The 15,386-nt window shown below is 40.7% G+C and overlaps 1 protein-coding gene across 4 annotated transcripts in view; it reads right to left on the bottom strand.

Moving 5' to 3' along the window:
• Positions 1-1,363: 1,363 nt before the first annotated feature.
• LOC135486682 (uncharacterized) overlaps positions 1,364-15,386 on the bottom strand; it is a 78,797-nt gene continuing 64,774 nt past the window's right edge. For all 4 annotated transcript variants that reach the window (XM_064769691.1, XM_064769690.1, XM_064769693.1 and 1 more), the window contains one exon: positions 1,364-9,452. In XM_064769691.1, the coding sequence (XP_064625761.1) occupies positions 9,050-9,452 (403 nt within the window). In that variant the 3' untranslated portion in view covers positions 1,364-9,049. The remainder of the gene's footprint in view (positions 9,453-15,386) is intronic.

Here is a 15,386-nt window from a genome sequence, read left to right as displayed (position 1 = left end):
TTAAGAAAGTGGCACAACCTTCTTCCAGAGCTTGTCTTACTTGCTGATGGTCCACCGTAACAGTCGAAAAGCTCATTGTGCCTTTACTCTGTATATTGAAGACACTGTCACAACCTTTGGAAGATTTGTCTATATTGTTCTGTAGAAAGGGGCACAACCCTCTTTGGAAGCCTGCTCATTTGCCCCTAGTCAACTGTCACAATCTTAAAACTCAGCACCTTATGTATTATACAGCGAAGACAATGTCACAACCTGAAACAACGAAATATGTGGTCTCTCTTTTAGGCATTTGTGAGTGATCATCTTTGGCTACAAATCTTTATATGCCAAGTGTGTGATTGTTTCTTGATATTCCAGCCAATTGGGAAGAACTTCGTCACTCTGGTCAGTGCGCCAGGCTCATCATCAGGAGGTTGTGGGTTCGACACCTGGAGGGATCATCACCGTTTCATCTTTTATATCCTTGAGGAAGGCACTAACCATACTTACTTCTCTCCACCAAGGAGTAAATGAGTCACTGGCAGAGATAGCCATGAATGTTGGTGGTGTCCTAGTGCCGAGAGGCAGCTGGACCATATAGATTGTCTGCTTGAAATAAGGGAGGATGGCATTAGAAAATGCTACAGCTACGTCACTTGTGACGTCTGGTGGTATTCCACTGTTCCGCAAGACGGCTCTGTTGCATTTCTGATGTCATCTACAATTGTGTCATCTTGACTTCCCGGGTAGCAAGTATAGGGGAAACGGCTTGGGAGTCGAATCACCATACAAATGCCGAATCTTATTTTATATTATTTTCATACCAGACTTCATGTTTCGGATGTACAATGCATTAGTATGAGATTTCCAACTTTGAAACTGGGATGGGAGATGGTGAGAGGTTTAGTGCCTTCTCCTATGACCAAGGTAGACGATTCTTTTCCCGCCAACGTAATGTGTTAACAGTAAACATCGAAATGATCCGTTGTACAAATTTATCTCCGACACAAATTGTGTCAATAATAAATAGTCTGGCGACGACCGATCCTTCGTGATGATGATTCGCCAGACCAGACCTACATTGCCCATACATCGGTTTCCATGGCAACCCATTCTGCCTTATCATCCACCACAGATTTTCAGATGTTGTTTTCTAACGTAACTACTGACAAGGACATAAAGTACCTTGTTGCTTCTCAACTAAACTACTAAGCTGCCATAGGGGGTAAAGCTGAACTACATCTTCAAAATTGACCACGAACAACCCCGTATGTTTAATAAACCCCCCCCCCCCCCCGGAAACACTGGCAATGGCTATTTCGGCTCGAGGTGGCGTTTTCTTTGAATGACCATATGAAATAAATCAGAAGGAGAAGACGCATGATAATTGTATATTAGTCGCTTGACTGTTTTATTGAAGGTATTGGCTGTTTCTGTATTTATATAAATAGACAGCGGCCTCTGCTAGCACTCTTCACAATCAATTCGTATTTTGTCGCAAGAATCAAAGAAATAAAATCCTGCAAGTATCAAAATTGAAAACTTTAAGACCCAAAGCCAGAAATAAAGTATGTAATCTACCAGAAAAGGTAAACTGTGCTCTACTGCACATAAGAACTACTTTTAGTTGTCTAACAACTCAAAAACTAAATGGCACAAATAAAACAATAACAAATATGCTGGCATGGTCGGACAGAACGTAAATAAGTTAGCGGTATGGAAAAGGGGTACAGTTATAGCCCGAGTACCGTTATAGAAAACATCTTGTAGTACACATTAATGCATAGAGGCTATAATTGTACCTCCTTACCTTATGTTTTCACGGAGGTGGCACAGAAGCAGAACTCCTACTCAAATTCCTACTATTTTTTACCCTAAAGAGAGACTGAGTTAGACTAGAACGAACACATGCCCACATCTGGCCATACCAGGGTCATCCACATGCATCTCCCTCTTGCCTCTCATGAAAATCAGCAGGATACCTGAATGAATATGACCTGATCAGGACATATCGCCCAAGAGGAGCTCTAATTCTCAGAAAACGAAGAAAAATCATTTAACTTTACACAAAGAGGGTAAAAAGACCAGACATTTACTATCTGAATATACCGGTACAGATTCAACGAATGCAAAGAGTGCTAGCGTGGCATTCATAGCCTGACATGTAAATACCTCAATCATAATGGTAGCGAGACCAAGTATTCCTTGGCAGGGGGCATTGGAAGCAGGGGAACATTTACAATGAGAAGCCATATGGCACAACAAACTAATCATTGCCTAGCTTCTCATATCAGTTTGGGAAAAATCTGAATTCGACAACGCGTTGTCAAATTCGGATATTTCCCCACTGATATTACGTGTGTTATTTTTTTGCTTTTTTACAAATGTCTGAAGTCCATTAAATAAAAATAAAACTACATTGAAACATGTTTTTTGCAACTTTTTTGTTAGTTTTTTTAATGATTATTGATAAGATATGACGTTGTCAACAGAAGCGAGATGAGATGTTTAATGTATTTATGACTTATAGGATACACTCAAACCCTCATATTGGTGTTCTATTCCTGGATGAAATTCGTCTGCAGAAATGTCAAAATCTGTGAATCTCTGCATCTAGGACTCGTATGCTTTTGAAATGAATAACATTTTTTCATAACATTGTTTCCTGTGCAATATTGCAATCATTTAACTACCAGCCAACCTATACAAAATACTCTTCGAGTCTTGAAGCAGCTCAGCATTCGGCAGAAGTTCAAACAAAATTTTCAATATTTTGTATCAAGCTACACATGGGCATGAATAAGTGAATATGCCTTGGTTACTCCTTGGTTACTATGGTTACATATCAATGTGCACACATAACACATAATGAAATGTCCAGATTTTTCATTCCGACTTCAACTGACCATGTGGTGTTGACTCAAAGTCGTCAAAGTCGTAAACCCAGACAGCCTCTCTGCGTGGAGTATAGCTCTAAAAATTGACTTCAACGAGGCTGCCACTCACATTCAAAACCTGCCACACCCCGTACCCAGGATTCATCACCAATTCACAAGGAAGAGACAACAAACACTGGAGACGAGGATGCCTGGTTCACAAAATTTCTAAAACACTGATAAACCATACCAAGCCTGAAGCTTTCATTCAGAGTTAAATATCTCTTCAACCTGCTCCACAATAAAAATTTCCATTTGAAAACACAAAATAAATCAACAACAAATTCAAAACACCAACACATACCGAATACATTAATGATTTTTACATTAAATTAACCGTCGGTTTTGACCACTTTAAACTATGTACTCTTGGACTTGGTCGAAAGTTTGTGTGTGTGACGCATTCTGAAGTCAGAGCACTGGAAAACTTTGAAAGACTTTCAACACAGAAAAACTCAATACCATGTCTGTATGTTTTTCATGCAATTTTTCATTGGCAGACGTGCCGATCTTGTAAATAGACTCAACAAAGTGCCTGGTTGGAAATATCTCAACGTCAGCATTCCCTGCTCCAGATATTGCTCCAAACCTTCTTTACCCTGATCGAGCAACACAGAGGTGCCATACTCACTATAAGCATGTACAAAGTATTCGACTAAACCACAACATCTGCCAAGGTGTTGTCAGACGTTTTATTTCCAATACAACTAAATACCTTTACTGCTACTGAACATAGGCACTGTAAAAACACAGAGGTATAGATTACTTCTAGAATAAACCCAAGTAGCAGGTATCAGAAAAAGATTTGAAGAAAATTTTCAAGATATGATGCCTTTTTCGACAATTTTCTGTAATGTCACTCAAGTAGCAAGGTCACCAGCCCACTGGTAGAAATTAGATGACACGCTGGAATGAGATGCACCTACAGTGCAAATATGGTGAAAATAACTGAAATGAATGCAATTTATCTGCATTCATACGATGTTGAAAGCCAAGCCATTGTTTTTGAGCATTCCATTGAGATCGCTTTCACTATTCATGGAACAAGAAACGCTGTTAGCTTCGGTGATTTCTCCCAACGATGAAATTTCAAAAAATAGTCTTTGAACTATGCCTTGTCTTCTCAATATCTCGTCACGACAAAATGTGTCACACCAGCCTCACTATCAGGCCCTTTAAGCCCAACCTTGTACCTAGGGCAGTCATGCCTCTCACACGAGGGCCTTGGAGGATCGTGCCCAAAATCCACAGCTTCTGACAGACTACCCTGTGATGGTTTGTATCCACGCCCCTCGAAGGTTTTGTGGACTCAAAAACACGTAAATATACGTAAAGGAGGCGTCAGGAGTTACCTTCTTTGAGGGAAGTGAGTTTCCAATGTTAAAAAACACGACAAAAGTTTGAATTCTTTTAGAAGTTGATTTATGGAGACCTTCACAATCTTCACACTCTAAAGCACAGGTAAATGGTATGAAATGTGAAATGGGTAATTTACTAAAAGGTTTCTAAAACATTGTTTTATCCACAGAAAAGCGTTGCGTGATTTGACTAAATAGTCTAGTGCTCACATTACAGTACTGAGGAAAAGATCTGCGGCACCCCCCCCCATTTTTTTTGAAGCAAACAATTATTATACATGTATGATGAAATACGACGCCTCCTTTCAATGCCAATATAGGACGCCAATATCTCGACGCCCTATTAATGAAAACAGTCCCACCAGAGGGTGAGGATGGGATGATGTGAAACACGTATTGCTCAAATAATACTTCAGACTAACACAGCTTGTCTTTGTTAAAAATGGCAGTGTTTACCTATGAAAATGAAAAGTAAGGCATGTTGCATCCTAAATAGAACCAATAATAAGTAAGAGAGGGCGCTACATGTATATTTGAAAGAACCAACCAACTTTAGCTATAGGCTGTTTCGTAAAAATAACACATTCATTTCTTCGCCTCAAGGTTTTTTAACTTGATTAGAAGAGCAGGGAGTTGAACTCACAACCCTCAGAAATGAGTATAAGACTTCTGCATCTACATCACCACACTCCAAAAGTCCCGCTGGTTTGCATCATCGGGATAGATTCTCTGACAAGCGCGATCAAAACGCGGGTGAACTTGGCATGAAAACTCATTCTTGTATCACCCTGTATACTATAATATTTCTATTCAGGACAGATCACACCTTGCAAATGATTTGGATAACATTGATGAAGGTTTAATGACAAATCTTTACAAAAGTTTATAGCAATAATCAGCAGACATTAGCACTCAATCAACTTCATCTCCCCCTCAAAACCCTCCAAGTCCTCACAACCAAAAGATATTACACCCCTGACGAAGACAGCTTGAAACAGACCATTAAATTGCATCTATGGGAGCTGTGCGGATGCGTCATCTCAGCCGGAGACGCCACTGTCCTCCCTCAAGGGGTCATATCCATAGATTGCGAGGGCATACATAACAAAGACTTGGGACTGATGCCTGGGCTGGCAAGACCAGCAAAAAGCACCTAATGAAATTCGAAACAAGACAACATACCAGGCCACGAATTAACAAGTTAATTGAAAGTTCCAAAAAAACCTCTAGATTGGACCAAAATTACTTCTTTGGATAAATACTACAAGGGTTGGTGATGCAAATGACCAGATTACCTTTCGTCGAGATTGATCAAGGTACTGTGGTATGCCATTGCCAATTTGCATTGACAGAAAACTAGAGACTTTTGACGAAAAATTTCAATCAACTTGCCGGCCTGATAATTTTGATACTCATACAATGACTCACACAAGAAACAGCTCACAGCTGTTCGATGCAAATGGCAAGTCGCATAAAGTTGGTGATCCAGGCCTTCATGCGAATTCCATTCTGACAGGACACAATCAGGATGAAGAGTACGTCTCAACTTTTGAGTCGAGGGGAGGGAGGAGGTACCTTCTTTGCAAGGCCTCTCAGGACACAAAGTACTCCCCTTCAGTGTTCTCCCCATCTCCCCTTTTCCTCCACTTTCAGCCTGGTGGTAAAGGATTGTAACCCCTAATGCTTCATAAGCCCCAACAAGGCTGGTCATTTCCCCCAGGTCGTTTTCAGCATGAATCAAGAAAATATGCAAGCAGAATAAGTAGCTTTTAAATTGACACACCTTCAAATAATCAAGAGTAAGACGTTGATATGGGATCAGATACATTTGCCGGGGATCAGATACATTTGCCGGGGTCCAATCATCTGATCCATCTGGTACCAAACTCAGAAGATAATAATCATCTGACATATAAATACTAGTGAGCATTCTTACAATTTACAAATTTTACATGTTGGCTATGAAGCGGGTTCTGAATTTAGTATCATACTCTAGTTTCATCAATCTAAGACTGCTTGATTGATTACCATAAAGTGAAATGGAGCCCAAGCCTGAAAATGAAGTCATGACAATCAGAGAACTTGATAAGGCCAATCTGTTTTCAAGCAAAATTGAAAGCGCTGAACTGCATTTAAGACCGTGTGCATAACATGTGCTGTTTTTTTTAACATTCAGAAACAGTCTATGATCAGTGAAACTAGAGTATGCTAGTTTGCAAGCAAAGCATTTTATACAAAGTTGGTTTTAACCCAATAATATGATTCCATAAACCAGTTCCAATTCTTCTCAAGCCGAATAAACCGCTTATTTACATGCTCTCCAAGTCATACTGATAAAGGGATTTCCTACAGGTTGTATTTTTTAGAGCTCTTCGTCCAATGGCAAATGAAAATAGCATCAAGTATCTGTATAAACCGACCCCTCTTCTGACGCCTGCCTGAAATGATTTCTTGCAGGACCGCTGGTAGGGTGGATTTGCATTTTGATATGAAATCTTTTAGCATCCCAATGAATGATGACAATGAATTGGTGTTTGACATGTTTGATGAAATATTACTGCATTCACAGCATAACTAGTAATAACAACCAACCCCTCCAAGAAAGGGGCGAAGATTCATGGCAATCACCTATGACACACAAGGCAGGGACAGGTCAAGTACATTGCACACAACATTCCGATGACATACATGGCCACAGAATCCAACATAATTGCCAATTGGTCAAATTAAGAGTACTGACCAAGTCAGTAGCTTTTTGGTCATTGGGGCAAAACACCTCTTTCGTCCCCATCAGTCAGAAAATCAGCCAAAATCTTTAGGTTTTGGTGAACCTTGGGGCATTTGCAGTTGAAAAGCATGACTACACACCTCTAACATAGTTTTCCATCACTTGGGCACGAGGTCGGATAGGCCTCTGGTGTTAAACACCGATAAATTCTTTCCGGCTTGAAACTGATCGCAGTTGCCTGTACAACTTCACAGACAGGTGAGGCAGCCTCACTAATGTTAGATTGGTTTATAATCTTTTCACAAGAGGGCCATCGACTAATAAACCAGGAAGGCATGTGACGTCATATCTGCTTTCTGATTGGTTGCGAGAAGTCTAACTTACTCATTCATCTTCTTCCCAAAAGGAGACATCATGACATCACACGCCCCCATTATAATAAGTAGGAATTACCGAGTGTCGTCTTGGCCCTCCAGTGAGATGGCCATGAACCGATCTCTACCGAAGCTTGTGTACATGAACATATCTTAAATATCACACGCCTTCTGCAATATACAAAGCCTAGGACGAAATGTCTAAGATATAATACTGCCGCTGTCACTTGTCCATTTCTTCACAGTTGATACACTGCAAACCACCAAATATTCAAGCTTCATTTTTGCGATTTGCATATTTCTCAATTTCAATTTGACGGATTATAAAAGTTGTTCCTGTTTCCAAACCTAAAGTACCTTTCGTGATTTTCAATTTTCGCTATAAACTTATCCGCGAAAAAAATGCTCAAGAAAATTAAGGGATCTACAGTACTTAGAATTCAAACAAGGGCACTACTACTTCATTCCCAAACATTTTCAAAGGATTTTTTGGTGGCAACACATTTTCCACAATAGCTGAAAGTAGCTCGTTATCCCTTGCGCTGGCTTCCCATCTAAGATCCAGTTGGAGACTGCAGGTCATTGAGGGTCAGTGTCACAGTGCCTAAACAGAAATATGTTAAATAACATCATACATCAATATAAGAACAGGTTCAATTGCTGTCTGCAAGTCAGCAAATACATTCAGCAAATCTTCCCAGGCTTGAGACTGGAAACAGTTGATTTGAGAAAAAGAAGAGATAGTTAGGTTTAAGGTGTGCCCCCTTTCGATCCACTTTCATCACCAAGGTACTCAAGTACAAGCGTTTTTCCTCTACCCTGAGGGAAGATAATATCACGATACACAGAAGCCCCAGAGTATTTCCGTAATAGGTATCCACATTAATCCCGGATGGTTATCCATGGTTGAAAACAAGCCACTACAAGCTCAGACGTAATCAGTAATTGTGGCAGGTGAAGTCTATGTTGATGATATGAATAATCCGCCACAAATGCCCAACATTAAAAAAATGCAATGCTATCGACAGCTGTATGAACATGCCTCCTCCACCCTCATCTACCCAAGAAGTGATACTTCCAGTCAGTCTGCTCAGCTGACACTACCATGTCTTAGCGAAGCGTATGAAAAACCACCGAACTGACATAATCCACGTTAAGAAGTGGCTCAGCACAGCATCCAACTATAGCACACGACGGCAGGCGCACAATGATAGGCTTGGCACGGTCAGTACTCATCTACTGATCTATAGAAGTGTACTGCAGGCTTGGCATGCTATCCTGACTATAGCAAGGACTGCAGGCTTGGCACAGTATCCATCTATAGTAATGGAGCGCAGGCGATAGCTCCGAAAATACACATACTCCACGGCAAACTGACAGAGGAATTTCCATGCTATATACAGCGATTCGATACCGGAGTACGCGAAAACTTGGCCCGAGCATGCAGAGAGTGGCCATTCGTTAAGTCCCGGATAATAAGGTTCCTTGATGCTCGCTGCTCCTCACGCTTACAAACGATCGGGTCCACTGCCATGGTTGCACGTCCTCCCCATCACCAACGCCGCTTCCAGAACACCGCTCCATAACCTGGGCGACTCGGGAGTATAGATGATGTAGCTTTGCTCCAATCCACCCCAGTCTATTTGATAGAAAACATCCTAGCAGTAATCCCAACTACATCATGATGCAGCACTCACACTTTTTCTTGTCCTTCAACTTAACATGTTCTACTTGCATATGTGAGTCCGCGGCCGGTACAACTATACCGACTTCCACCTCCACTGACTGTGGCGTTGCATTATCCATACGATTATTCTCGTTTAACTTAATATCCCCAGGTCGCACCACATCACCCGATTTGTTCTGATTCTGATCAATTTTACTATTTGGCATGGATTCTATTCCGGAAACGTGCGTCGGCTGGATGGAATCCTCACCAACAAAGTTACTGTCATATGACTTTTCGGGATCGTCGATCAGAACTTGTGTCCGAGATATGGTCGATCGTTTTAAAATGTCGTCCGCCTCCTTCGAAAGGTCGCCGTCTGGCTGAAACGGGTTATCTCGACTCTCCATGCTGCAAAGAGACAAGGAAAAATGAATGAGAAACGGGGAACAATACTGTCAGCACATTTAGAGCCTTCTTCCTGCATCTCCATTGGTTCTGAAATTAAAGCAAGAATGTGATAAACAGAAGCTGTCTTGTCTTTCCAGCTGAAAATGCAATGTATGATCACAATCTGCCAAACTTTGAAACTTCTGGAGGTTCTGAGTTGGTACAATACTAAAGCACCAGCCTGTAGCGCAGGGAAGGGGGGGCCCAGCATCCCATTTTTGTCTCAATCATGAATTTCCCCAAATTCCGCTAAAATATGGCTGTCTATCTTGAAAATCCTGGCAATTTTGGTCTATCCTGGCATCCCAGAAGAGGCCATTTGCCCTCTCTGTAGTTGATGAAAAAAGCAGTGTTTGGCTGACTACCGTATGTTACTCCCTGTCAGACGCAGCATGTTAGAATGACCACCTTCTTCCTAAAACCAAAGAACAACGACGAGAAGCCCAGGCTTGTTTGCAGCGAAATGAAGAGAAATGCACAATGAACTCGGAATATTTGTATGCGAGTTTATCCTCGCATATCCTCAGCAGTGCACCACTGTACCAATGCTGCAATAACGCAGCTGGATAGCACAGACATGGTTGCCCTTTACCCTAGTACCCCAGAATTGGAGATTTGGCATAAATCAACCACAAGAAACTACCTGTACTTCTGACAAACACAAAGATTTCCTAACCAAACACCTGTCTTGAAGCTTATAAGATGATAGCTTTGAGGAAAACGGACAAGAGAGTGTGTTATATGGGCAGGTAAGATGTGAAAAAAGCTACAAATGACACTGAAAGGAAACAGCAATGAAATGACACAGTTTGAAGAAGGAAACCAGAAAACTAACATTCGAGAAGACATGGTCGCTGCTCAGACACAATCGTAATCCTTGATGTGGTGAATTTCCTTGCTGGTATGTCTGTATCAAACTGTGTTCTGACTGAACAGCAGACTGGTAGGATGGATAGGGGATGCAATCTCAGGTATACTGGCATACATCGCTGTAGCTCTTCAACATACCTGGAATATTTCGATCTATTTCTGAGCCAAGTATGCGGCTTAAACCAATTCAACAAGTTGTATATATACAGATTTTACAAACCTATGTACTTTGTACTGATAACTTAGATATGTAGGCTAAGGCAATACCTCTACTACTAACTTCTGTATTATCTTTTATAGGGGCAGTTCAGCTTTAAGTCATTTTTACACTGTAAGACGAAAACTTAGAATGAAGTCTATCATGTTTCATGCAGTTTTTTAAGAAGTTCTTAATTTCTGATATGACCTCATGGCCCATGGGGATTTTGTTCATGCAGCTCAGCTTTGTGCATGATGTACATCAGGGCTTCTGGCATCTAGCCGGGGAACCACCTGAACTACATCTTGACAAACAAGGCTCTAAGATCACAACAACCTTTTACAATATCTTTATTCTATAAGGTAAGGATTTTTAACTTGCCAAGGTAAGATGGAACTATCTAGATCTTCAGAATCTTCCCACCAACTACTGACATTTTTTCTATCTATAAGATATGATATGCATCTTGGCCGTTTGATCTAGTATTACTCATATGCAACAACTGGGCTTTCTTTCTTTAGTCTAGATGATAGAACAGATACACAATGATGTAAATACCATTTCATGGCTACACAACCGGAATTCCTCAGTTATAGGCTATAGGTTTATGCCAAGAGGGGAGCAATAGAGCACAGATATTCCAAATTCTTCGGTGAATCGCCATGACCATGAAAGTGACAGAGTCAGCTTCACACTTACCAAATACAGTACTGCATCCAATCCAACTATCAATTTTCATCACCTCATTGAGTAGAGCTCATTTGCAACCCCAAAATTTTGCAATTTTACCTAGTCTTCACTCTGCAAACTATTGGGCTCCTGTTGGCCTTATAGAGTCTGGGGAAGAGTCACAAAAGGCCAAACCAATATATAATAGATGCTTCCAGGACCAATTGGAGTACAATTGGAGTGCCTTGGATGAGGACAATGTGACAGCACCTGTGCAATCATGGAAATTCTATGCATATATAATAGAGCACCAGGGCCTATGAATGAAATGCACATAACCGTAGTTTGCTTGAACGAGCTTCTGATATGGTACTCTACATAAATATACACTTAAAGCTGCCCACGTTACGATGGAATGGAATCTACAATATCCTGACAGCTGCTGCCAGTCAACACTACACAGCGAACAATACTAATTCATTGTGTGAAGGCCTACTGGTCAGGAATGAGAGACAGCTAGGCCAACACGGTATTAGATTTCAGGGTGTGGCTGAAATACTATCAGCACTCTATGAACAGGGAAACTGTTGCAGTAAGCATTTGTTGGGGATGTTGAGAACAACATCCTATACCTAGTTTATGGGGGAAACATTTGGGTACAATTCGATCTAGGTACGTATAAGAATTCGCGAAGGTCATCAATCCCCACCTCCCTTGTACTATGCCTGAAGCGGGTCAAATCACAGTATCTAAATATATGTTCGCTTTGATATCAAATAGTAGTCACCCATTAAAACAAGATGATGGTCGATTTCTGAATGTCGTTCAGGTATGACCTTTATACTGAAACAAATTGATGGTAATTTTTCAGGCGCTGAAGGTCTGCCTGTCCTTGATCATGGGACACCCAAGAAGTTGTTTGAGTCCACATCGACAAGTATGTCAAAGTCCTTGGATAGAACAACCAAAGCATTTCTCCCTTGGCGAGATAGTATTTCAATGAGAAAGTGCCATCATTAACATCACGTTAAATGTTCATACTTGAAATTCCAGGTCTGAACAACACAGGTGACCTTGTGACATTGTTATTCACGCTGACATAAGCATCTGCCCTTGGGAGGGGAACCCATAATTGATATCTTTTTTACAACATTATTCAGACAGTTCATTCTATTAAGGTCAAAAGTTAAATATTAAAGAGGTAGGAATTATTTTAAAATCGTGGCTCAGAAATATAGAAAGGCTACAACTTTGCTGACACTTGGTGTACTGAATTCAACTTTGCAGACGAGCACAAGAACACTTGGGTGAAATGACAATGATGAAGTCCTTGGGGAGGCATGTAACCCAGCTTGCTTCTCCTCACAAAACCCTACCTTATTTGCCAATTTATTTCCATTTTGAAACCTTATTGTTGAAAACAAACAACACAAATGTGCATCTGTTGGATGAGAAATGATCAAGCTGAGACTAAATCTAAACCCCTGTAGGCTGTACTCTTATCATTTTGGTGAATAACGACTGACCTCACCATCATGTGCAGAATCAAGGATAGATCACGCCACTATTATCAATGATGATAAACTGATCATGACTACTGCAGTTTTCAACTTAAACATTTCAAGTGACTTGATCTAAACGAGTCAACATTTTTAAATTGATCCAATATTGACTCGCTAAAACATCAACTCGGCTAACTCAGGGCAAGAGACAGCTGGGCAAAGTATTTTCATGGGAAGACCCACGAAAATGAGACAATGCATATAAGGAAGGCCACCTGGTGTGATCTATGACAGAATGCATACCACATTCAAAACACTTCCAAGGTCAGATGGTTCAAAATTTCAATCCAGGTAGATTGAAAAGGACTCTGTGGGTGACCCAAATTTGCTTTTCAAGAACACTCAAATTCCCACTTGAACTCAGTTAGACAGGAATCATTGATTCAGATATCTGTGACAGAACCTGAAGCTGCAAGGCAATCCAGCCCAACATCAAATGGACCCCTGGATTCGTTGGCTCTATGACGTGGACAAAACAACATGGCAGCGGTACTGACATTCACATACAAGTCTGACAGACATGGAGAGAACTAATTAAAACTCAATATCATGGACTAGCACTTTAGCATTGCACTTTTTTCGAAAACGTATTAAAGCGTGCAATGTTGACTCACCTTGTTGTACTGGCAAAATGGTTCATAGTGGATTGACTGGCTTCTCTTGATAGCGACAATTTTCACGAACCAACGCCCTGATATCTTGTTTAGAAATATGCATCGAGAGAAATTATTGACAAGTCCAGACCCTGCAGAGACAATCTCATTGAAAATCGATGTTGATTGAATGCAGGTAACAATGCGAGAATGACAGCGACAAGATGTACTTGGCTCACACTGCCTAGAGTTCATCAAGAACACAAACCGAGAAAAACCCCGGTTTCAGAATATCACAATCAATGAAACTATTGCAAGGGTTATGTAACGAAATACCAGAAAATTCCCACCTACCGTTTCATGGTTCTGAGATCATTCACCTAATCTGCAAACACTCTGATATTTTTGCTACGTGGCCATACAGGGGACAGACATGGATTTGTTCTTCCATTGAAGTCACATCTATTGATGATGCCCAGCATGGGGACGAAGACCGACCTGGATGTATTCATACAGACCTATTACTAGTCCTGATCAATAGGGCTCTATATCATATCGCAAAAAGAAACTCTGTCGAGCGTGAACGAAAAACATCCCATGCTTTTAATATTGCAGACTGGGGAAAATTCGTTAAAATTCTGTATATTGAAACAGGCCTTCTGACCTAACTCAATTTGGATCTACGCAATAGGTAGTGATGACACTTTATCAATTTAAGATGTACTTACCCGAGGTGATACGGACGGACTGTTTTTTAGCGGATATTAAGATGCAGTAGCCGCACCCTGTGCTTCATGTAGCATGCCAGCCACGGTGTACATCCACATTAACATATCAGCCGGCTCGAGTCGCAAATGTACGAACCTTCCCTCGATGTATGGGGTGTGATCAATAATGTTTAGTACATGATGTATTGCTTTACACAGATCATCATTCACCACATGGCATACACACAAACATCATAAGTGCAGTCTGTAATGAAAATGTCTCGCTTACCAGTAAATTTTGCTTTCAGGATCAGCCATCTTTTCTACCCACAAATCCCTCCTGTATCAATTCGTGTGAAGCTGCAGACTGGTTGCCTTGGCAGCTGCCTCCACAAGAGTTATAGCCCGTTTCATAGAATGCCGTGTGACACTTTCAAACTGAATTTGACAATACAGCATTGAGCCAGGTGCTGTCCTTCAAAACTTGCAATTCAAACCAGCACTCTCAGTTTTGAAAAAACGTGATGTGACGGAATGCCTTTACTCTCTTGAACATTAGAGTCAAGAATGCAACTTCCTCACTGGAAAACATTCAATGAGGATGGGAGTAGAGACGACAATATGTATAAACAGACAATTGAGTACCGTAGACTTTTCGATTGAATTGAATGGAACCTGCAGTCTTGGACATGCTAGACCAATAGCAATCTATCAAAGACAACACTTTTTGTTCAAAAATTTTAAAATTGATTTCGAATTTGCAATAGTGTTGACGTAATGAATCTTAATGTCAACAATACTGTTGTGTAGGTTGATACAGATAACATAAATGTCAAGTTGCAGCAGCTTTTCATGCTCAATAACAGCAGTATGGCAGTGTTTGTTACTAATTCCCTGAGTAACAAGCATGTATAACGAGCCCAGGCAATATGAAAATCCCCTGGAGTCATTTCTATTTTACAACGCAACCTTGAACTTGTCATATGCAATATGATTTTACTATAATTGACTACTTTGATGCTATTGTAATCATCATTAGCGCCTATGGGCATAATGGAATATGTTTTCAATTTATGCAATATGCCGGATTCGGTCCATGACTAGCCGATTTTCACTTCAGAGCAACAGTACAAAGGAACCTCTCTAACTCTGGTGAGACTGTGAAATATGGATTATCGGCGAAGCAATCTTACATAATAGGTTTAATGGAGCTATTGTCGAAGAGATTCCATGTGCTGTATGGGCATTTCATCAATTGAATCTATCAGCCACGTCAAAGTTGTCTGGCTATTGTG

Source organism: Lineus longissimus, chromosome 4 (genome assembly GCF_910592395.1).
Source record: "Lineus longissimus chromosome 4, tnLinLong1.2, whole genome shotgun sequence".
Lineage (NCBI taxonomy): Eukaryota > Metazoa > Nemertea > Pilidiophora > Heteronemertea > Lineidae > Lineus > Lineus longissimus.
Note: the sequence above shows the minus strand (reverse complement) of the source record. Positions and strands in the feature narration are given on the sequence as shown.